Genomic DNA, 25,213 nt, shown 5'->3' with positions numbered 1-25,213 from the left:
AGTAAGACAGGTGTAATAGTAAATTGCACTGCACCACCACTTTCAGAGGCAAACAGATGATTTCTAGAAGGGTTGTTCCAAATACATTGAATTTAGACGCTCATATGCAGAGCAGTAGATGTAATACATCAGACACATACAGGGCCATTAGATACAGCAGTAGGACCTTGCCTGATTGTTGTGATATCCATTCTACAATCTAAAGGGGTGTACACACGGAGCAAATTTGTGCTATTTTCTAAGCAATCTGACTAGATTGCTTAGAAAGTAAGCACAGATCTCTCCGTGTGTATGCTCCAAGAGATTAAATATCTCTTGCTAACTAAGTCAGTGCATGCAGTCACAATCTAGTCAGATTGCTTAGCAAATGACTGCAAATCTCTCTGTGTGTACAGAATGGGAGATATTGATTACAATCTCTCATTCTGAACCATTACCTAGCCTTTTTTTGCTTAAGCAAAATTGCTTAGCAAAATCACTTAGCAAAATCACTTAGCACAAATCTGTGCATGTGTATGTACTCCCCATGGGAGATCTTGACACCAGCAACATTGCTTAGCAAAATAGCTTAGCAAAATTGCTTAGCACAGATCTCTATGTGTGTATGCCCCTTAAGGGGGCATACACATGGGCTGATTTTTCCTTATTGTCTAAGCGATCTGTCTAGATTGCTTAGAAATTAAGCACACATTGCCCCATGTCGCCATTACCCACTCAGATCTTTAGCACATGCAGTCAAGATCTAGATAGATTGCCTGCATGTGCATAAAGAACACTGAGTTTAACACTGGTTAGCACAGATTGCTATGTGTGTATTGGGGGATGTGAATTAAGCAATCCTTGCTAACTAGATCGCTTAGCACAAAACTTAAACCTACATCGCCCTGTATTTACTAGGCTTTAGTCTCCTTGAGAGTCCTTGTCCAGCCATGAACATGTACAGATGTAACCACGCTCATCAAGGGTTCCGACATGGCATAGCGGGAAGTCATGTCTTGTGATGCGTGTGCACGCCGGAACGAACGTGCATCTTTTTTGCACCCACATGGCTGTTAACTTTCCATTAGCCACAGGTCTACGTGCCTAGTCCTGGGTGCAACAATGCGCTATTCATGCATGTGCAGCTGCATTGCAGCTACATGTACTGTATGCAGAGGCATAACTAGATATTCGTGGGCCCCATAGCAAAAGTTTGTAAGGGCCCCCTATATATCAACTGATGGTGATAAATGTATGCAAAACATATTAGTTTGACAGCAAAGATGGGCCCCCTTCAGCTCTGGGCCCCATAGCAGCTGCACCCCTTGCACCTATGGTAGTTACGCCCCTGACTGTATGTACATATTGGGTTGTTATATACTGGATAAAGTATGTAATATAGTATTAATAATGAACATGTTAAATAGTTTATAGCAGGCTTGGCCAAACTACGGCTCTCCAGCTGTTCTGAAAGGATACATCCAAGCATGTTTTGTCACAGTTTTATCATACCCTAATAGCAAAACTGTGGAAAGACATGCTGGGACTTGTAGTTTCTTAACAGCTGGAGAGCCACAGGTTGGCCAGGCCTAGTCTATAGGCCCATAGTCCCCAAATTGTCACTCATGAGCTACTGATAGCTCGCCTCATTAATCTGGCTGTTTCAACCACTCCTCTGCCCGCCCACCATCTTCCCCGCCTGCCTGCCCACCCACCTGGTGCACTTCTCCACCTCGGACAGACGCTAGACGTCATACAGTATTTAGTATCTACCGTCTGACAAGAAGCACAGTGCTGCAGCATTACCCATAAGTGCTGGGAGCGCTTAGTGCTGATGCCACATGGAGAAAGATACAGTTTATGGCAAAGCTGCATCTTATACCATGTAACCCCCTGGCAACAAGAATTGTCTCCTTGCAATGAGAATTGTCCCCTGGCAACAAGCATCGACTCCTGGCAATGAGCAATGTCCGCCTGGCAATGACCATTCAACCTTGGCTGTGAGCATTGACCCCTGGTAACAAGCAGGTCATTTAAAATCAATAAGAAGCCTTATTGTGGGACACAGTGTCCATCATATTGGGGCAGGGGCATTGCGGTGTGCGGCATAATGTGTCATGGTCATTTAAGTGTGCAGCATATTGTGTCAAGGGCATTGTGGAATGCAGCATATTGTATCAGGGATATTGTGTGGCATAACGAGTCAGGGGCAATATGGTATGTAGTATAATTATTTAGGAATAACCAACACCAGGTTGAACCAGCCAGGGGGATAATGCTAAAACAGAGTTACGCTCAGTGGGGATACCCCCTGTCAGCATGCCAGGTCATTTAAGAACCCACTGGTACCTGTAGTTTGTAAGGAAAATATTAAAATAATAATAATAATGTTTTAATAATTTATAATACAACATCTTCACCAGAGGATCCAGCACTGGATTTGCTGTCAAATCACATCGGACTAAATGATATGCTTTCTAAATCTACCTCTGAAGGCAGAGGTAGATTAAGACTTCATGGAGCCCTAGGCAAGATACTGGTCTGAGGCCCATCTCTCTAACAATCCATAGCACTATATTTTTACTGCTGATTGCAGGTGGCATTGGTTGAGTAAATGGCACATGCCCATGAATTTAAAGGGAAGTTGTGTGATGCATGGACGTATTGGGAACTAAAAGTGGCCCTGGAAACATTTCTAGAAGTGATTCTAAAGTGGGTACCAAATCAAATGTATTTAAATCAACACCAATTTAGGTGGTATTAATACATCACCACACCTATGTGCAAGACGTTGGTTTCAATATGCCTAGTGGCCCCCAGAAGATTAAGCTGCTGTGATAAACCACAAACCTCCACATTTCACATAATACCCCCTCCCCCCACTGAGACTGAACACAGACCCCAACCTCCATCATACAAACAACTCATTACCATCATCCCCCAATTATCATAAACCCCTCCCTCCCAGTGGAGCCCAGAAACACCCCTGTAATAGATGTCACAATGTATATAGATGGGCACCAGACTTATGGTGTGTAGACACGGGGCTGATCTGGCAGCGGACAATCTTGGTTCGATATCCGCGGGCGGCAGGGTTCCGCCATCTGTTGGCATAGAGGGAGGGACGGCGCCTGTGTTGTAAAGCCAATTTCTACCTTGGATGCCAATGCTGCGGGGCTGCCCATCGGGATCGAAGCCCGATCAGTTGCGGGTAAACACAGTGTGATTTTGACTATTTGCTATGCAATTTTGACTATATAGTCAAAAATCGCAAGTCAAACTCTCACCATGTGTACACCGTTATGACGAGTATTTACAGCATCAGTCTGTGGATGGTAGGGCATGAAATACCCACATGGCTCAAAAACAGTGAACAACCCCATGTCGACCTCGCGACCTGTCGACCTAACACATTTGTCGAACTAAAACCATGTCAACCTTGTCCCATGTCGACTGATACACCCGTCGACCTTCATCCATTTCGACCTAGAACCCTGTCAACGGTGCCACACCAGCATCATTTTATTTTGTATGCACTTTATTAAAACTCCTGTTTTAATTATAATTGGAGTTTCTTTTCAAATTGCATATTGTTACGTACTGTATAAGCAACTTGGGACACGTTTCGAGATCGGACAGGAGCAGGGCAGCCGAGAGGGGGGAGGGCAGGTACTAATTACCCGGGCCCATGCTTGCTGGAGGGGCCCCGCAGCAAGCGACCCAAGCGAACCTGGTCCGACCCTCCCTTCCCCCTCCGTCCCTTACGAGGCGGGTAGCAACAGCAGCACACACTTCGACAGCATGTGCTGTGCTGACAGCAGGCTCAGCATGAGTGTCTCACTGACAGCATAAGAGGTCATGCTGAGCCTGCTTTCAGCACAGCACATGCTGTAGGTGTTTGCTGCTGATGAGATTACAGTTTTTAGAGTTTTCTTTCACCCTCCTCTAAACATTTTGGGGGCATGGCCTAAGTGTGGGAGGTGCCCACACCTCCCACACTTAGACCATGCCCCCAAATTCTTACCGGGGCCCGCAGGGTAACGTACCAAAGTCGGCGGTTACACATAACCACAATGTATAATAGCGCGTATCTTAATGTTGCACACAGGGTGTTGGAGTGGTTCCACTCTCACATTCAGGCAGCAAAACAGACGGGCAATGCCAGGCCATGCCCCTATGCGTTTCGTCACTGCAGACTTCATCAGAGGGCTTCTTGAGCTGTCTGACGAAGTCTGCAGTGACGAAACGCATAGGGGCATGGCCTGGCATCGCCCGTCTGTTTTGCTGCCTGAATGTTAGAGTGGAACCACTCCAACACCCTGTGTGCAACACAGAGATACACGCTATTATAAATTGCGGTTGTGTGTAACCGCTGACTTTGGTACGTTACCCTGTACTCATCCATGAATGGAATTTTTTTAAAATGTTGTTACTTTCTTTATTGCACTATGGAGCTCTCTTATTTATTCTTTTAGATATACAGGTTGAGTATCCCTTATCCGAAATGCTCAGGACCAGGAGAATTTTGGATAAGGAATTATTCCGTATTTCGGAATATTTGAATATTCCAATAATGTATTTTTAAGCATCTTGCATTTATGCTGTATAAACACATCAACCACATGAAATACACACAAATATATTTTATTTGTTCAAAAATCAAGGTTTCAAAACATGAAACAAAATTTGTGTACTATCTCAGGCCCTGAATTTGAATGCCAAGCAATCATTGTCTTGCACATATATATAGTGCCAGTTACATATCAAGTCCTCATTAGTGCTGTTACAAATGTCCCCAGTTTTTAGCGGAAAGAAAAACAATATTTTTTCACTTTCTGGAATGTATGGTTTTCGGAATAATTTGAATAACGTATATTCGGATACGGTATACTCAACCTGTATAACAATACCTCCCAATTGTCCCATTTTTCATGGGACCATCACAGTTTTTTTTATACGTTCCTGCCCCCGCCCCGAGTTAGAGTCCTTCCAGCCTGAAGGGTGAAAAATGGGGCATGGCCAGATGACGCCCTCATTTGAATAGGCCATGCAAATGTACGGTTAGCAGCTACGCCACGCGAGTGTCCCTCTTCAGAGGGTTAAGAAGTTGGGATATAACAATAATTTGTAGCATTGTGAATGAGCTTGTCTTATTTCTCTCTCTCTGAGGAGTACTCCTGTGCTTGTTTCAGCCCTCTCTGAGGAGTACTCCTGTGCTGCCTGCTGTAATTATTGTTTCAGCCCTCTCTGAGGAGTACTCCTGTGCTGCCTGCTGTAATTATTGTTTCAGTGCTTTCCCAGGAGTACTCCTGTGCTGCCTGCTGTTACAGTATGTGACCTTATTGGAGTTAGAAGCTGGCGTTTGATTTATTTTTTTTACTGAAATTTCAGCAGTGTATAATTTTGTGATATTTATAAAAAAAGTACTGTGTGTTTTTCTCTTCATATTACTATATACAGTAGGTGTGTCCTCATAAATCATAGCTGCAGTCACACCAAACAGCCCCTCTTGACACACCAGGTCGCATGAGAATCAGAATTTGCTTTTTTTTGTTTACTGAAAATGAGTCTTAATCACATTGCCATGCAACTAGGACACACACGGAGATTAATGCTGATTAATTTGACTTATGACACTTGTATATCTTGTCTAGCTGAGTCCCTGGATCTGTACATACAGTGCTACATAGTAGCAGCAATAGCTTTTTAATAAGTTCTATTTTCAATATGCCATCAAACGCAATATGCTAGGTGGGTGAGGGAGTGAGCAGCCTGGTTATGTGCAGATAAGCATTTGCCAGGCATTTATTTTTTGCCAGAAAATATATTAATCACAACACAATGTGACTAGGACGCACTGGGTTGATTATTTCATATGTGATACTTGTATATTGTGCCTAAATCAGGTTGGTTTGCAAAAGCAAATTCCTTCTTTAATGGACAAAACTATGCTGCACTGTAGGTAGGGCAGATGTAACATGTGCAGAGAGAGTTACAGCTGGTGGTGGCGAGAGGGGGGGCAGCGGGGTCCGTCTGAGCAGTGGGTGAGAGCTGCCTTATAGCGGCATTTTGCCGGGTGGCAGGGCGTGATGCGACTGCTGAAAATTTTATAATGACTGGCCAGACGCTGATTGGCTGAGAGAATCCTCTCAGCCAATCATGTTCGGCTAGTCATTGCAAATTACTCAGCAGCTGCATCTCGCCCCACCACTCCCCACCGCATGGACCCCTTGGCTGGCTGCACAAGGGGCTGGCACACACCTAGGATAGGACCCGACACATTGCAGGTGCGACAAAGCACCCGCAGTGTGCCACTGATGGGTCCGATTGCGAGATATCTGCTGTCCCGCTGGTGCAACCACAGGGTCCGATGCGCATGGGGTCCGTCAGGATCATCCGAAATTGTATCAAATCATCTCAGTGTGTGGGGGCCTTTAGAGTGTCAGGGAAAACACAGGTGTGGAAAAGAGTCATCACGGAGGGTATGCGACATCATCTCTGGCCTCAATCAGCCTGATTCTATCGCTTTGACAGGGAGGTCCTGGGCTACGCAAAGACTGTACACTGGAAAAATCATTTGATAGTGAGTGGTGCGAATGGATTTGCAATTAATTACAGAGCTGCAGTTTTTCATTTTTTTTTTTTTTTTGGTACTTATATGTTAGTTGGGCGCCCACTAAGCTATTTGCTTAGTTTTACGCATCCCCTCGCGGGGCTCGCTACGCTCCATGCCAACATGGATAGTGGGGGTATGAGCGTAGTAGCTATAGTGGGCGCCCAACTAACATATAAGTACCGGGTTTTTTTGCAAGTTTATCGCAGGCTTGCACAGGGTTAGATTTCACTCTGGTGGTGATTACCTGATCACAGTGCTCTACAAATTAGCAGCCCAGCAATCGGGTCTGAATAACCCCAAATTAAGTTAATGATGCACATTCCCGCGGGTTGTTATCGACCTCTGCTTGTGTCTGTACATGCAGTCAGATCCAGACTATGGGACTAATTTAGACTTGGGCAAATTTATTCTCAAAATTGTCTAAACCATGTGCACTGCCGGTGGGGCAAATTTAACATATGCAGAGAGAGTTAGATTTGGGTGGGGTGTGTTCAAACTGAAATCTAAATTGCAGTGTTAAAAAAAAAAGCAGCCAGTATTAACTCTGCACAGACACAAATAAACTCACCCAAATCTGCCCCACCTGCAGTGCACATGTTTTTTCCCATTTTGAGAACAAATTTGTCCTGCAATCAGATCTGAATTAGGCCCTATATCATCAATGACACCATGCTTCTGGATGATATGTAGTTTAGTTTTTTTATCCTTTGACTGTGCTGTTCCCAAAATACTTTTTAGCAGTTTAATCCTAAAATGTCTGTCACTGCTTCATATGGGCTTAAAAAAAAACTTGCTGTTTTCTGAGTCAATATAATTTATAAGGCATAATGTCTGATTTTGGAACTTACATGTGAACAGCTTGTCCTACAATAGTACAAACCAAGGATAACATATTAATGTGAGAAACAAGATTACCAAATGTTCAGACACCTTTTCATTTTATTATCAATTGCCTCGTCTGAGTCTGTCCGGCAGTGCCAGAAGTTTGGCCATGTGTCAGCGACTCCGCTCACATTTTAATTCTGAAATGTAATCTGTGCAGCTTTCCTTAATACAGTGAATAGCATATTGGGCCTGATTCAGAGTTAATCGCTGATCAGCGAATTCCCAAACGAGTGATTAGTGAATTACTGAGCATGCGTACCATATGCATTGCGCATTCACAAGGTCAAATAGTGACGGTAAATGCATATGGATCATAGATGCAGCCGTGCCCAGGCGCTTTAAGGGATGTCATGCATCGTGATGTCAGCACAATCAGCCTCATTCAGCCATCTCAGTCCAGGATTTGTGGAAGGGTCAGAGATACTCACATTTGCACAGAATGGAAAAAAAACATTCAATGGTACTGGGATTGTGTATAGGTTTGTGAGTGGATAGTGATCTGTGATAGCTTCGAAGTTATCTTGCAAGTTTACACAGGGCGGGTTTTCTTTCTGTCTGGCAGCTGCTATCTACTGCCCCTTTGCACAATAGCGAACAGGTCTGAATCAGGCCGATTGTCTTAATATAGCCTAATGCCCGGTACACACCAGGGCGACCCGCTCACGATGCACATCGTGAGCGGGTCGTCCGACCCGCTCGCAATCACGTGGAGCGCACGACCCGCTCACGATGTGCACCGTGAGCGGGTTCCGATACGATCGCGACCCGCACCCAGGTGTATGGTCGTTTTTAAATCCTGCTGCAGGTAGGATCTGAATAACGACCAACCAACCCGCGGGGCCGCGCATCGGATCGGGATCGGACCAGAACAGGCAAAAAGGCGCCCAATTTTCCTACAATCTACATCCAATCGGTCGGGATTGGATCTAGATTGATGGGATTGGGCCCTTGTCGTTCTGGTGTGTACCCTGCATTAGACATAAAGGGTTAAATGTAATTGTGTATGAGTTACCAGAGGAGTGGGACTTCGCCCAAGGTCCTCACCTGCAGTAACTCAGACCCTATTCCATCCACCCCACAGCATCTAGTGTGGACAAGAAGCGCATCTAAACAAATAGTTCAAAGAGACCAAAACAATTGATGCAAAGTCTGGCTGCACTGCTGCATAGTGCCCAAAAAATCCTAGTCCAGTCAGCATAGGATTGTGTTCCATAGTGTATGGGTTCACACTACACTAAAACTGGGTACGCACTAGTAGATGAACCTGAAGATTAATTGATCTGCAGATATATCTACAGACGGATCGAGCAGGGTGTTCTCCATACACACAGTCCGATTCGTTAGGACTGACATCACTGGAGGGCGAGCGTCCATTTGCATACGATCACACACTGAGCTGTCAATCATGGCGGCTCCTGCGTTGTATCGGCGGTCAATGGATTGCTCGCACACACAGCAAGATGTGTCGATATATTTATAGATATATAGGACATGAGCGGTGTTGTGCAACAATGCCCTTCACAGATATATCGCTCATACCCACTGGCCTTTGGTGCATCGATATATCGTCCATTCAATCAAAAAGCCGATATATCGCCCAGTGTGTACGCACCTGAACAGTCAAGATTTTAAGGATAGCCATAATTGAGCACAGGTGAATAAATCAGTACCTCAGTGTTAACCATGTGTGCACTAGAAGTATTGGCCTGAACAAAAATGCAGACCTCACGTAAATTACTAATAGCATTTGGGCTCTTTCTAGTTTCTGCACTTCTGGGAGGTGTGGGTTGCTGGACACTGTGTCCATTGCAGGGGACTTATGGAAGGGTACCCACATATATTATTTTCATGGCATTTATTTACAGGGGCCCGCAGTAGATGTTGGGGAAATCCGCTGCCATATTTAATTGTTTAACGCAAAAACAGTCTCCATGTTGGTTGCTTTATTACCAATTTAACCACACCTCGCTGTAGCCTATGGGCTGCTTTTTGCCAAAATCACCTGGAGAGGGTTCCATTCACCTCTAACACATCGCAGGGAAGGGACCCTTTCTGAGCCCCTGTTTCTGCATGCGTTTTTAAATACATTCTGGTGTTATATTATTGTCACGAATAGCGGAGATAAGTTATTCTAATTATCAGTACTAAACCAGATCATGAATAAATACGTACCTATTTAGGAACTGCCTGGTATTTTATGCCCTCGTCTTTTTTTTTCTTACAACATTACACAACATTATACCAATCATGACCTTCACACAAATAAGACAAAGTCATGTGTGACAAAAAATAGGTCACAGCTTTATTTATCAATGCTCAGGAAACAGTGCTGCCGCTCCAACAACTGTACTGAGTGTTTTGGGGTTTACAAACGTGTCGAAACCATACTTGCCTACCCTCCCGGAATGGCCAGGAGGGTCCCGCAAATCGGGTCCCCCTCCCGGCACCCCGGGAAGGTGGGCAAGTCTCCCGCATTGTAGCCACAGCCCCTACTCCCCCCTTCCCCGCGGTATAAAATGCAGAATGTTGCAGGTCCGCGGGGCAGGGCTAAACTGATGCAAATTGTGCAGTTTCACGTAATGTTAGCCCCTTACCCATCCACGGACCCGCAAATTAATGCAGCTGCCTGTCGTGGGGGCGGGGCTCGGTGACATCAGCCCCCCTTTCCCTCCTCTCCGGGCTTCTAGTTGGCATTTATGGTCGCAACCATGAAGATATAAACCGCCTCTTGTCTGGTTAGTCTCCAGCTCTTGATTCCAACTGTCAATCTTAATATTCCAGTTTGTAAAGTATGGTAGGTCAGAAGTACTCAGGAGACAATACAAATGCTGTCTATTATACATAATTAGCTTTAAGCTTAAATCTCATAAATGGCTTAATTTGAAATAAAATGTATTTTGAATAAAACAGCTGACAAGTTGACACTTGTTTTGTCACAGTAGCTGAAATTGAGGGAAAACATTGTTTTATATTCCAGTATACATGGTATGCTGTTACTATTCATTTGCTGCCTTAATATAAACATCTTCCTACTTTAGGATTTTTAGAGTACAGAAGTTTAGTAGAATTTAGGTGAATTGTTACTATATATATATATATATATATATATATATATATATATATATATATATATATATATATATATATATATATATATATATATATATATATATATATATATATATATGGAGAAAATATACCCAGTGCAAATAAGTCCAAATGTCCTTTAGACCAGGTCCATAAAATAAGTCCCAATATGTGCAGCTCCAACAAAGGTTCCAACCACGAATCCCAGATAACTTGTAAATTAAGAAAAATCAGATAGAGCGCACAGCCAGCGGAATGTAAAAACAACACTTTTACTTATAATAACTGACATACATTGGGGTTAGAATAGAAACTCGCCACAGAAGGCCATATCACCGGCACAGCGGAGTCGAACAGATGTACAGCAAACACGCAGGGTGGTCAGCCCAGCGGGGTTCGTCCACCCGCCGCAGTCGGTACAGGACCAGGAATGCTTGAACCGGACCAAAGGGACGTCACACGTCAGCAAGGATTGTAGCCACGCCCAACGCGTTTCATCGTCAAACGCGTTGGAAGTGGCTATATATATATATATACAGGTAAAAAATAGGCGTCACTCTGGGGCTTTTGTAAAACAGTGAGTTTACTGTGAATTGGCCGTTTCACAGTAAACTCACTGTTTTGCAAAAGCCCCGGAGTGAAGCCTATTTTTACCTGCACATATCTGGTGGAGCTATCCAAAAAGGAGGGCACCCGGGCAGTAACAATCCGGATTGCGAGGAGTGCCGGACAACACAGCGCAGTGTGTATATATATATATATATATATATATATATATATATATATATATATATATATATATATATATATATATAGCCAGTATTGCTGTGGTGTTACAATGATGAATTTGATGAGGAATGCAGATACAAAGAGACAGCAGGGAGGGATGATTGCAAGGATGTGTGTGGGTTACCTGTTGTTATGTAATGACTGCTCGGAGAACATGGGAATCTTGTGTTGCTAGGATACGGTGTGTGCTTTGTGAGGATTCAGTGCATTCAATCTACTGCTTCTACTGGGAATTTTCTGTTAGGAAACCCCTACAATATATGGAGAACATGTAGGGACTGATGCAGGGTTCAGAATGTGTCTAGCGTGCATTTGCACTATATATGCTCCTGTGTTTACTCAAGTATATGTAATGCACTGCAGTTTAATCAACTTGCACATAAGACTGAATAAATTTAACAGGGCAGTAATGGCAGGTTGCCAACATTTAGGCTTCAGGAGAAGGCAGCCAGCACGGGGAAGCAGGGGGTGGGGCCGGCGGGGATAATGACAGGGGGCAGGGTGGCGCTAATTGCTGGATGCGATGTTTGGGGTGTGGCCAGTGAAATGGTATTAGTGTGGCACAATTCACCATAAATCATGCCATCTGATCCCCCGGAACCCCAAATGAGGGGGGCTTGAGTTACAATGTGGCCATTGTGGTGGACTTGCCTTCCTTTCAGGGGGGCTGGAGGAGAACCCGATTTTCGTGAGCCTCCCAGCCATTCCGGGAGGGTAGGCAAGTATGAGTAGCAGTGCTTTCTCATATAGGGAGAAGGATATCAAACCTTCTAAAAAGAACAAATGGAGACATTACCCATAACATCCAATCAGCTGCTAGATAATTTAGTGCATTCTATAAAAAGAAGCTGATTCTCCACATGTTCTCTTTGGAAGTTTTGTTCAGATAGGGTGCATTCAGTCATCTACAGGCTATGTGGGGTTGGATGTTGTCAGACATGTCTTTTTCACCCAGCATAGAGTATGTGTAATTGTGCACTGGTAATGATGATGACCACTATCAAACGAAGGGTTTGATTTCTGTCCAAGTATAAATTAGGTCCACAATGTTATGTCATACACCTGCAAAAAAAGTATATGTATAAAATACATGAAGCTAGCCAATGATAATTTCTGATTATCTTCAATATTCCAGTTTTCAGTTTGAATGGGTACACTGTGTGAAATAGAACTATTAATGCTTTCTTAGGACCATTCTTGCTTACTCTCCTGGAATGTCCAGAACACCCAGGGGGCTCTCCCAGACTCCGGGGAGATTATGCCAGATTCTCAGGTTCTGCTAAAGTGAGCGGTCCAGAGAATTGATGTAGCGATATGCAGTGAAATGCCCCTCCCCCATCTCCTCTGCACATTTTAAAGTCATGTCACCCTACTGTATCTACTACAGAGTACATACAAAAAGTTAAGTATGGCTACAGCATGTTATCCCTACTTTTTAGTATTGTTGTATATAGGGAGTCAGAGAGGAATTTACAAAAGAATATGCCTCCCACTTTGCAAAATGCCACTTGTGTGTGGCATGATCTATGGTGACACGGAGTGTATGTGCAGAGGAGTTGGGCACATTCCTTACTGAGCCCAGGCTACACCCATTAATGCGCCTAGTATTGGTTTTGTGTTGTGAAATCAATAGTTTACAAGAGCTGTTTTTTTTTCTTCCCCAAAAAAAGTTTGAAGTTACACACTGGAGTTAGTGGAAATAATCATCTTCCTAGACCTACCATGGACTCCCCATTGTTAATGCACAAATAATGAAAGCTAATGTGTGAAATGGTTAATAGGATTTATGAAGGATGGCCTTGATTTGATCTTTACAGCTTTGCCCCATGGTGGAAAACCTGGGAGGCACTGCAATGGTGAATGGGTGGCACACGCAACGCAACTGGTGTGTGCATCAAAGAATGTGAGTTTGTAGGGGTGCACAAGGCACCTCTGCATATGGGTATGGACATGCCTCCATTGTTCTGTAGACACTCTTACCCCCATCTGCTGGTGGGACTTGTCTTGTTTCCTATTGTAAAATGAACAAGAAATGATGGAGGTATACCATAGCAATGCCTAAAATACCTTTACCCATAGACAATTTGTGGCATGAGTGCAATGGACTTGAACTCTCCTTTGCTAGAGCAGCAGATTTGTCAGTTACTTCTGGAATTAATTCATCTGCTGTAATCTGGAGTGCATAAGCATGAAGGAAAATACAGAGGTCATTCATTGCTCTAAAAATAAATCATCACTATCACATCAAAGTTGCATTTTCAACTATATGTCAATCGTTTCCTACACAGACACAGGGATAATAATGCCTTCAGTAAATAATAGCCAGTTTTATTTCCTGCTGGAGCTACAAAAGGACTGCTGCTTTCCTCATAGATGCATAATGCTTGTGGGTGTCTGCAGACGTATATGTGTGGTTCCGTAGTCATAGAGGCCCCATGTCAGCGACGTCTGTGCCAGTTACTGTATTTGTGCTACAGTAGCCTGGGCTTTGACATCTCATTTGAATTTTTGCTGAATACAGTTTAATCTTTCTCTTTTGTTTCCATAAAGTTTTTAAGTATAAACACTAACGGCTTTATCTAGTGTGTCATATATAGGGTATGCCACATTTATGTTGGTAAACATGCTTTAACTATAGCAAACCTTCCAGCAGTTCCACTTTCAGCAGGACAGTTCAGTTTTATGTGGACTGTCCCGCCATCCCTCCCGTTGGATCTTTTCAACTGCTTTAATGTCGTTGATGGCGGTGATCCATCTTGATGTTAATGGCGGGGGGTGTGACACAAAGCATCTACTCGATGAGGGAGGAGCAATCCCTCAGCGATACAAGAAAAAAAAAGGGAAAAAAGTAGCGCTAATTACACCAATGAACAATTAAAATATGTCAATATTCTATGTGTTTATTAAATTTACATATTTTAATTGTTCATTGGTGTAATTAGCACTACTTTTTGCAATTTTTTGCTCTGGTCTGTGCACTAGAATTTGAACTGTATAAACAGCAGCTCACCAAGTGGGAACTACAATCCAACCAAAATGATATAGGGAATACAGCGGACCACACTATTGTTTCCCTATGTGTCCATTGACATGTCCACTGCAGAGTTACCGTAATTACTACATCGACTATATCATTGTGATGTACCGGTTTCCTTTCTGCAAATGACTGTAATAGGTGTATAATAAGTGAAATTTGGGTGCTAAAGCCACTAACTTTTTTATACTTTAATTAAACACCATTATGTTGTATTCAGTTGTCATATAACAATGAGGACATTGAGTTTTCTATACTTCCATTAAGTAAAATAATATATTTTTTTTATAATGAGACTTTGTTTATTCTGCAAAGATGAAAATGTTAAACGATTATGTACATAAGCGTCCTCTCATTACTGGCACCAGTGATCTAGGAAGAAGCAATAGATCAATGACATTCATCACATAATCAGAAAGTCAGCGAGCAGTGAAAAAAAAAATCAAAACATGGCACAGAGTAATTCAATAGGACTCACAGGCATAGCAGAGGCATTTCACACTGGGAGCCTCTAACTCCATGTGCTGAGAATACTGTCTGTGTATTGGGAGGCAGCCCCCTCTCAGCCTCATTTACATGCATAACTGGCCTAGTAGGTGTAAAAATAGACAAGCAGTGCCTGAATTGGAAATGGTCACTCACTGATGTCTGCAGTTGCTGGAGATGAATTCCGAAAGGGATTCTAGTGAGCAGAGAGGAAGACTGTCTGAGGGAACTTCTGGACCACAGAAAGAAGTAACTGCTACTATTTATCTGGATTGTTTGTGGATGACTGACACTGCAGATAAGTGCATAGCTTAGGGCAGAATAGCTATGGGCAATGCACCACTCTGCCAGGCCTGTCACACTGGGAAAACCATTGGTCATGTTGGAAATATCACAGATTTGGAGAAAATCCTTGATTATTATGGCTACATAAGTGAAGGAAACTCAGATCAAGAAGATGCGGTGAGTGTACTGTACCTTGATAGGGAAGAGATGCTTGTTCACAGATAGGGAAGAGATGCTTGTTCACAGATAGGGAAGAGATGCTTGTTCACAGATAGGGAAGAAATGTTTGTTTACAGATAGGGAAGAGAAGCTTGTTCACAGATAGGGAAGTGGATGCTTGTTCACAGATAGGGAAGTGATGCTTGATCACAGATAGGGAAGAGATGCTTGTTCACAGATAGGGAAGAGATGCTTGTTCACAGATAGGGAAGAGATGCTTGTTCACAGATAGGGAAGAGATGCTTGTTCACAGATAGGGAAGAGATGCTTGTTCCCACATAGGAAAGAGATGCTTCACATGAGCAAGCATGGCAACCAGTAGAAACTAGACAAATAGAGAGACAGGTATATAGGTATTCTAGCTCTATCATATTTCTAGCCAGTTCCAACATTGTCTGAAACACAACAAAAATCTTGAATTGTTCCACAACATTGAAATAATTACATGTAATTGATAGAACAGAATGCTGTATTTATATTTGGAAACAACCACCCGATATTTTTCTAATTGTTTTTGTGTCTGATTAGTTGGCTAACTAAAATATAATGTAGATTACTATTGAACTGTGTTTCTTCCTATTTATTAGATGAAGTCCTCAGGTTACAAACCAACCACGTCATTTTCTCCCCAGTTCTGCAGTGCTTCTAGCAATGCCTGCACCTGTTGCACAAAATAAAGTTGACTTTTATTGAATAAATGTAAACCTTGAAGTTCCTGCAGGTCAGATTAATTTATATTCAGAGCTATTAGACCAGGGTCTCTTATGTTCATTTATATATTACCTAGAACCGTTTATACACTTAACTTTTACAGTTTTTTTTTAATTCATTACTGATTTGCAATGATAAGAACACCAGTGCTTAGTAAAGGACATGTCCCCTAGCTTCTCCATGTGACACTTGTGGTGTTGCCACTAACAGTCTTATCCTAACAATTTATGTGCTCATGCTATTTCCGCCTGCAGGCTTATATAATGCATGCGTCCTTAATGGAAATGATTAGTGCGTAATTCCAGGTGACACCCAGGTGACTGTCACTGTACTCTGCTTCAGCACACACTAATTTGATGCCATGTCACTGTTGTACTCCTAAAAGTTAGTTTAATTAAGCGATCTATTGTTTAATTAATAAAATATATATATTATGTGTGCTAAATAAAATCTTTACTTACAGTATGCATGTCCTAATGATCGGCATGGTCAGGTTCACTGCGTCATATTCGTTTTATGTTTGATTGATGTTTCAGGACTCATCCTTAATACTGTATTTTACTATAGTGATTTATTTTAGTTTTCCTATAGCAATCCTATATAAAGTAGATCTTGCTGTGATGCTAATTTAAATGTAAAAGGCATCCATATAACATTGCTTTTCCTGTGAGCTTACTGTTGGTTGCAGTGGAAATGTAGATCTTTGCAGTTTGGAGGATTTTTTTAAAAAAAAGTTGAAAACAATAAAAAAACAAAACCTAACTAGGCGCTGTTCAAAGTAACAAACACACAAAAAAAGTAAATAATAAGAAGGTCTCATTACCCAGAGAAACTTAACTGAAGGCACACTCTGTAATAATGCAGTGCCCTATGTAAAAATAATCATTTAAAAAAAGGGCCCTCCTCCAAATCAGTACTCAACTAAACCCAACCATTTGTAACTTGGGCTAGATACCACTGTATATATTCTAACAGGAAAACCACATATATAATAGTGATAAACAGTCCCTAGCAGGTGATTGCAAGACAGGTGCTTCTGGTCAGTCTTGGAATTTGATGTATATATTTGGCCATCTTTAGTGGTTGTACGCCATGTGCTGTTGGTGACAATGCTGCGAAAATTGTGTTCTGCAGAGACAAATTTACTGTAAGTACATTGTTTGTGCAGTCATGTTGTTTATTACAGTATTCCTTATTGTAAACACTAAGGGTTTGTGTGAGATGCAGGAAGTGCGGGATTCCATGCGAGTCGGACAGACTTTTAAAGCGGCCATCATTTACACAGCAAAACCAACCTGATAATGCCATGTAAATGATGGTCATTTAAAAATATGTCAACGCTTGCACTGTGCACATACATTAATCCCACTTCTTGCAGTCATTTTGTATTTAGCCCTAATACTCCATATGCGACTACCGATACGTATGTTTGAGCTATACTTAGTCATCACTCTCATCTAGTTATGTAATATTTCCAAAGAAAGTGAACATAACCCTGAGTTTCCATAAATTGGAGAACTTCTAGTTTTGGATGAGTTTTGGAATTTTGTGACTCTCATTTTAAATTACTATATGTTTTATTAATAAAATTACTATTTAATGTGTTGGTACTTTATACATACAATATATGACTTCTAGTAACTTGTGTGGCATAATATTACTGTTTATGATATATGGCAATGGTAGAAGTCCCCTAAGAAGTTGTACATTGGTGACCTTCCCTATTTGATGAACAGCAGATTTAATGCAAACTGCGGCATGAACACTGGTCATGTGCTGCTAGACTATTTCATGCCCTCCAGATAACAATTTAGCATAATTGTTAAATACTTTGGTACAACTGTTAATCCTCTCCAGAAAATCAAGACTCAGCTGGCATTAGCAGCCTGAACTTGCTGATGCTGGTTTAGAATCCAGTAGGAGTAGCAATGCAGTGACTCATACAATAGTTACATTTCTCTGTAATGTCTCTTTCAGCTAGGGCCCTTGTTCCTATGACATGTCATTGTCTCTACCATTCATATATGGTCTGCTCTTATGGAGTGAAAGACACCCAAATTGCCTATTTTTGTTCAAGCCAATATGTTTATATTGTTGTTGTATATGTATTGTTTTGAATGTGCAAATGTTTGCATATATCATTTATGCCAAAGTGCTGTAAAATGCCATCTCTGGGGTTATAGGAGGCAACTTTTAAAAATCATCGGGTAGTATTCAATGCCGCTCGCCGCGGCCGGCAAGGGGGTTAAACAGCGAGGATCGGAGATAACCAGCATTCCTCACTGTTTTACACCCTCGCCGGCCGCTCACTCTATTCAACATTCCGGGGGAATCCTCGCCATCACAGGACGGAGAGGATTCCTCCAAACAGCGAGATCCGTGGCTAATGCGCAAACGCCGATTTCCCCTCTCTCAAAAAAAACGGAGCAAGGGGGAATTGGCGTATACGGGGGGGGGGGGGTTGAGGTGAATACTGACAGGGCGAGCGGTGACAGCAAGCAGGAAGACCACAGTATTGAATAGACCCCATTGAAGGTGCCCTATGTTCCTACCTATTAGTCCCGTAGACTGACACGTATCAGAGATTTTGCTTCACATTCCTAAGCAGCCTTGGAGACCACTGGGCCCAGTAGTTTGGCTCTCTTGATGGGGTTTGTGGCCCCTGAAGGATGAGTCAGCGAAAGTCTCAGTCTAGTATCCATTCCCAGGCAGCGGAAAAAAGGCTGGGGTTGAGTAGTTGGCTCCCATTCCAGAGGTTTGTAGCCTCTGATGGGGAGACCGTGAAAAGCCCAGCTTAGTAACTTTAACCTTGGGATCGGAGAAACACTGAGTAGATTGCTCTTCCGAGGGGTCCTCAACCCCTAAGGGAGTCATTCAAAAAGCCCACTGGCGTACCCATTCCCATACCGGGGGCTGGAAAGTGCCCTATGATTGTAGCACAGAAACACTTGATCGGACGCTGATCGGTCGGCTGCCTGGAGTCCGAGGCTGCACTGTGCCCCCAGGGAAACTCGGGGGTGCCGAACCTGCACGGGTGATCCCAAAAATCACCATGCACTAGTAAGCACTAGCACTGCGCACTTCCCCTCTAGGTTAGGCTGCACGTCCTTACCTCGTCCTTTTGGATGGGGTAGGACAATTTTTCACACCCCCATCCGGCCTTCTGGCTGGGGTTCTTTTTATTATTTATTTATTTTCCTTCTTCACGTTCGTCACTTTTCACGTTTTCTGTAGTGTGTCACTTTTTTTTGGGGGTATGTGTGGTTGACCCTTATGGGCCTACCATTCCCCAATGTACCGAAGCTCTCATCCTTTTGGGGAGAGCTTCGGTCCCCTTGAGGGCGTCCCCGAGCCGCAAGGCGGAGGGAAGCCTAATGCGGGTCTCTCCAAACCTTCGGGTGTGGAGGACCCACCGTCCTAACCCTTCCGGGGGTTGAGGAAAGCGGGTCTCTCTAAGCTTTGGCGAAGAGGACCCACAGATCCCTTTTTTCCCCCTCTTCGGCCTTATGGCTGAGAGGGGTTAGGGGAAAAACTGAGCTCTTTCTCCTTTGGGAGAGGGTCCATTGATCGTACGACCCCCTATGCACGTGTTTAGTCACAGCACTGGTGGTGGGAGCACACCTTGGGCTCCCTGAGTTTCTTCAAACTCATTTTGCATGGGAGGGGAGAGGATCAGATCAGACACCTCAGCCTGCAAGTCTGAGCATGACAGGAAGAGCAGTACAGCCATTTGCTGGCAGAGAAAGCACCTCTTCAGTCCAGTGCTTTCCTACAATGCTGACTATACCTACTGCATTGCGCCAGCCCTGGATGCAAGTGAGTGGTGCTGTCTAGTTATAGGACACAATCTAATGCCTAAACTGAAGCAAGATGGAAGCATTGTGTTTTTTTTGGGGGGCAAAGTATAAGCATTTTAGAGTGTTTTTTGGCCAAGGATAAGCAGCCCTTTCTACACTGTCCTGATGAAATATACCAATTGCATTTTTTTTTTTCACAATCCAAAATCAGTCATTCGAGTGCAAGCTGCTGGGAATCTGTATGGTAAAGATTAAATAGTGTAGAAGGATCTACGTTTGTGCTGAAAGCTATAATAATAGAAATACTCCATTTGGAGTACAGTATAGTGTAGCTCAGATGTGCTTGGATTTCTTATAATCAGTTAATCCCCAGTGGATTATAATAGACATGTTTTTGCATTTTACCAGCTAATGCTTTTTTCATGTAAATTTAGGGAGCAAAATTCTAAACAAAAAAAGCAAATTAAAAAAAGCAAAAGTTAGAACAAATGGGAGATAATATAAAATGTGATATTTTGATAGTCCCAAAGCATTTTAATTTTAGTAAGATACTAGTTACATATACTGTAGCTATATCTTCACTTTTAGATTTATTTTTATATTCTTATAATTTAATATAAACATGGTTTAACATCTTGGTTATGGTAACAATGATAGTAACAAAATAAATATAGATTTCAGTTACTCCGGTAGTTTAAACACTTTTTCAGTGCGCCCCCTAGGCCAACCAGTGGTCTGGTTATTGGTTGAGGGACAGTACTCACTTCTGTTTGTCCACATATTCTATACTTTAAACCCACAAATTAAAATAAACCACTGCCCTAGGAACCAACAGCCTAGGTCAGTGGTTACCAACCTTGGTCCTCAAGTACCCCTAACAGCTCACGTTTTTCATGTCTCCACACAGAATCCCAAGTGAAATAAGTAGCTTCATCTGTGGATATTTAAAAATGTTTCAGTGAATAATCAGTGCACCTGCTGGATGACCTGGCAAACAAGAACTGTTGGGGGCACTTGAGGACTGAGGTTGGGAACCACTGGTTTATGGTACTCCTGCAAGTGCCCTGAGCTGCAGATGGCAATGCTAATGCAATTCAAGGCGAATCGGGTCAACAGTTGCCCAGACTTGCTCATTGGCTGTCAGGTTGCAACTTGTAAGTACACACAATGCATCCTCCATCTTGGGAGACGTTTCACTTCAACACATCCTTACTATACTGTGGCCTTGAAAACACCACCTCCAAATTCCTGTACTAAGCAATGGTGGCTCCAGCGGCAGGGCTACAGCACAGTACAAAATGTAATAGCTGAGAAACACCAACTGCCGAGTCATGGCTGCTGTTTGGTGGCATTTGGGGTGGCAGTTGTTGTGGCTCTCCTATTTTATTTTTGGACTGCACCGCAGCCCTGCTTTTGGAGCCACCTGGCTGCAGGTAGCATATGTGCAAAAAAGTGGCCAATCAAAAGCACAAAAGCTCATCACAAATTGGCATATATCCACTTTTAAAAATGTATCAAGTTGCTGGGGAAAAGTGCAACTTGCTTTGAACAAAGTCAATTTTAATTAACAATATTTGTATACTTTTAATTACTTAAAATGCAGACAGCGGCAATCAGAAAATTGCTATGCAAATATAAAGGCCCCCCCCAATGTCTTAATAAGTGTCATAGTAATGTCTAACCTTATCAGCACTGCATGTCCAGTTCTTCATTGGTTAAGCTGCACAATCATGTGCACCAATGTGTTGTGGGTGTGATGCATCATTTTGCCTCACTGCAGTGGCTGCTCAGCTGAGCTGTGCTTTATTTGCTTACACGAATGGTTAAACATCAAGGGGGAGAGGCAGCTGGTGACACATCAATGCAGATCACTCTGTTCTTCTTCACAAGTCTTGCTGCCTAGTAGTCACTGACCGTTAAATGGACAGGTCGCAAACATTTGACTGTAGCACCATTTAACTGAACCCTGTACTCACACAGAAAGATACTGTATGCCAAAATAAAAGTTGCAAGTGGTGCCAAGGTATAACTGACACCTGTGCATCAGTGCTTTTACACACTTTTACTGTAGCATTGTTCTGGAACTGTATATTCCTGTGCGCTCTCATTTCATCAATTGCTGCTATATGTCTCGTTCCAGTATTTAAGATAAAAGCTATTTGCAAAATAATTATTTTTATTTCTACTTAATATGACAAATATAGGCTTCAGGATAATAGCACAAAGCAAGTTAGAGGTTCAGATTTATAAGGCACATAATACTGAAATAGAGAACTGGAGTTGAGCGATTATTTTTTTTAGCCTACAGAGGACATCTGTATGGCAGCATTTGCCCAATCACGGTCTGCACCAGGTTCACAGCTACTGTATAAAATACACATTCTCCAGTGCGATTAATGCAGTGTGTACGGAATACTGGGACTGATTGGTGTCACCAATGGCATAATAGCTGAGTTACTAAATAAACTCCATTTTATTTTTAAAAGTATTCGTTTTTTTTTCTTCTAGGGAACTGCCCACACCGCAAGGGTGATTACAGAAACTGCTGCTGTTAGTAAACTGTCTTCATACTTATGCATTATCATGGGAATTCCCAAAATAGTAAGCGCATAGGAAATCATTACTCTATGAAAATATGCTCAGACAAGCATAAATCATTTGCTTTGGTCATATAAATTAAATGGGGGGAAATCGAGCTGTAGCTACAACGTCAAACCAAGTGCAGATTTATATTTGTCTTTGTTTTTTTTATTACAGTCAGACAGCAATACCAGCTTTCTCAAAGCTGCCAGATCTGGCAATTTGGACAAGGTACTGGAATATCTAAAAGGTGGAGTGGACATCAATACTTGTAATCAGGTACAGTGTATTACTTTGTTTCTGACTTTAAGCATGCACTAATAGGGAATTGTGTATTTGTGGGTAATTGTTTCTAGATTTTGTCTCCGATGATTGTTGTATCTCATACGGCAGGGAGACCAGTAAAAACAGAACAGTCATAAGAACCAGGTTTTCAAACTAAATGATATCTGTCTAATGGTGTGTACACACGGGGGCGATATGCCGTGCTATGCGAGTCCTGATGCGATCAGATCGCATTGGGACTCGCATCGTACGGCATGCATAGAGGGGCACAATTTAGACTATATAGTGCAGATCTGCACTATATAGTCTTGCCTGCCCTCTCTATTTCACTGCCGATTTGCGCTCACATGGGAACACACATCGACAGCGCATCGGGCTCGCAAGCCCTAAAAAAAGCATGCGATCTGCATGCGATATGGCTTCCGATGTTCACTATATCGGCAACATCGGAAGCCATATCTTACCGTGTGTACACACCATAACTTTTACAAGTTATTTTTATTAATCTACAACAAACAAGCAAAGTTTCACATTAAATATATGTAGAACATCGACATATATCCATAAACTTGGATATGGCATACTAATGTGGGTCAGTAGTATACAAGTATACACCCTTGTTTTATATACCACAGGGTACACCTGAGGCTTCTCCAAATCTCATAGGATCAGAAATCAAGATTGTAAGCTTGCGAGTACGGCCCTCATACCTTTGACTGTCTGTAAATACCCAGTTTGTTGTATCACTTGGGAGAGATTTACCCCTTTTTTAAAGCAGCAATCCTATACACTGCAAAAAATAAATAGGAAAACTCTCAAAAATCTCTCACTTTCTGATTCCCACACCCTAGTACATTTTCCCCCAAGTCTATAAAGTTTTCCCAAGTGGCAGTACCATATTTTAATAGTTTATGTACTGTTTTTTGTTTTAATGTATTCTTGTTGTTCTTATACATGTAATATTGGGATATTCTAAATGTATATTAAAAAAAACAAACCCTAAAAGAAGCATCTCCCCATTGTTGGTTGCATATAAAAGGCTAAATCCTCCTCACCTTCTTCAGGTAAAGTACTGTCAGTGTCCACTAGAGAAGTATTCAAAATGTTCAAGTATGCATTATCCTTATCCCCCACCTCCAAGCACATAAATGAAGCATTCAAGCAACTGCTAAGAGCTATTGCAAGGCGTTTCAAAAGTGCTCTTGGTGCATTCAATAAATGGTCACAATTAGATGTCCCTCTGCAAATAGACCTCAGAAGACCTTGAAAGCTCTAAATAGATTCAGTGGTAGAAATGTCATTGTTAGGCAGGTCACTGCAGCTGCTAGAATGCTGTCCTGTTATTGGGCCAAATTCCCTATAAAACTTATTTTGTGTATAAGAAAAACAAATAGGCAGGAGAGTGAGTACAATAGTATACTGGATTGTAAGCCCCTGAACTTACTTACAGTCACTGAACTTACAGAATAAAACATAACAGTAATGGAAAAACTAAAACAGAAATCAGGTAACAATTAGCAGAACAATTCTCAGTACACAGCAGAGATGTAGAGAAGCAAAGGAGTTGTCAGTTACTACCAGGGACAGGTTGTCATTGGTAGAGATGAATAATTGTAATTGAGAATAGCTGTGGTTATAGATGGTAGCTGAGTAAGAGTGGGATGCAATTGAATTGCAACAGAAGGTGGCTGTGGGAACAGGAGGGAACAGGGCCCTGTTCCAAGGAGCTTACAGTCTCTAGAGGGAGGGGGGGCATGAGATATAGGCAAGGAGGCCTGTAGGCAGGAAGGTGTGCATTGCAGAGACAGCCAAAAAATGAGGCGGCAGGTAGGGTGAGTGGTTTTACTTACTAGGCCTTACTTACTAGGTGATCTGGGAGGGTACGCTTTGATGAATAGGTCAGTTTTCAGCGCTCCTTTGAAGCTTTTCAAGTCAGGGAGAATCTAATAAAGCAAGAAAGTTTATTCCAGTGAACGGGAACAGTGTGGGAAATATCTCGGATATGCGCATGGGATCCAGTGATCAGGGTAGAGGAGAGGTCATTGGCCAACTGGAATGTAGGGCGATGAGGTTGGAGATGTAGGGAGCAGTGGAGTTAGAGAGGGCCTTGTATAGAAGGCTGAGGAGTTTGAAGAGGATTCTGTAGGGTAATGGGAGCCAGTACAAATTTTCTTGAAGGGGCTTGGCAGAAGTGGAGCTGCAGGAGAGAAAGATAAGTCTAGCTGCAAAGTTGAGGACAGACTGGAGGGGAGCGAGCTAGTAGCATGGCCAGTGAGGAGGCTGTTGCAGTAGTCACGCTCTGAGATGACCAGTGAGTGAATAATACGTTTAGTCACACATGGAGCATTCGTCGCGTGAACCAGAGAGAAGAGGTCCGGTGAACTTGGTTGTAAAGCTTCCGGTGAAGATTTCGATCCACATTCGATTAGATGCACGCTCCCGTTTTCTCGATATCGAAAA

General features: G+C 42.5%; 1 protein-coding gene across 39 annotated transcripts in view; it reads left to right on the top strand.

The window, feature by feature from the left end:
- The window catches only part of ANK2 (ankyrin 2), a 486,040-nt gene that overhangs the window by 281,409 nt on the left and 179,418 nt on the right, over window positions 1-25,213 (top strand). For all 39 annotated transcript variants that reach the window (XM_083174515.1, XM_083174496.1, XM_083174502.1 and 36 more), the window contains one exon: window positions 22,646-22,747. In XM_083174515.1, the coding sequence (XP_083030641.1) occupies window positions 22,646-22,747 (102 nt within the window). The remainder of the gene's footprint in view (window positions 1-22,645; window positions 22,748-25,213) is intronic.

This window comes from Crinia signifera, chromosome 1 (assembly GCF_055691185.1).
Source record: "Crinia signifera chromosome 1, ASM5569118v1, whole genome shotgun sequence".
NCBI classification, from domain to species: Eukaryota; Metazoa; Chordata; class Amphibia; order Anura; family Myobatrachidae; genus Crinia; species Crinia signifera.
Note: the sequence above shows the minus strand (reverse complement) of the source record. Positions and strands in the feature narration are given on the sequence as shown.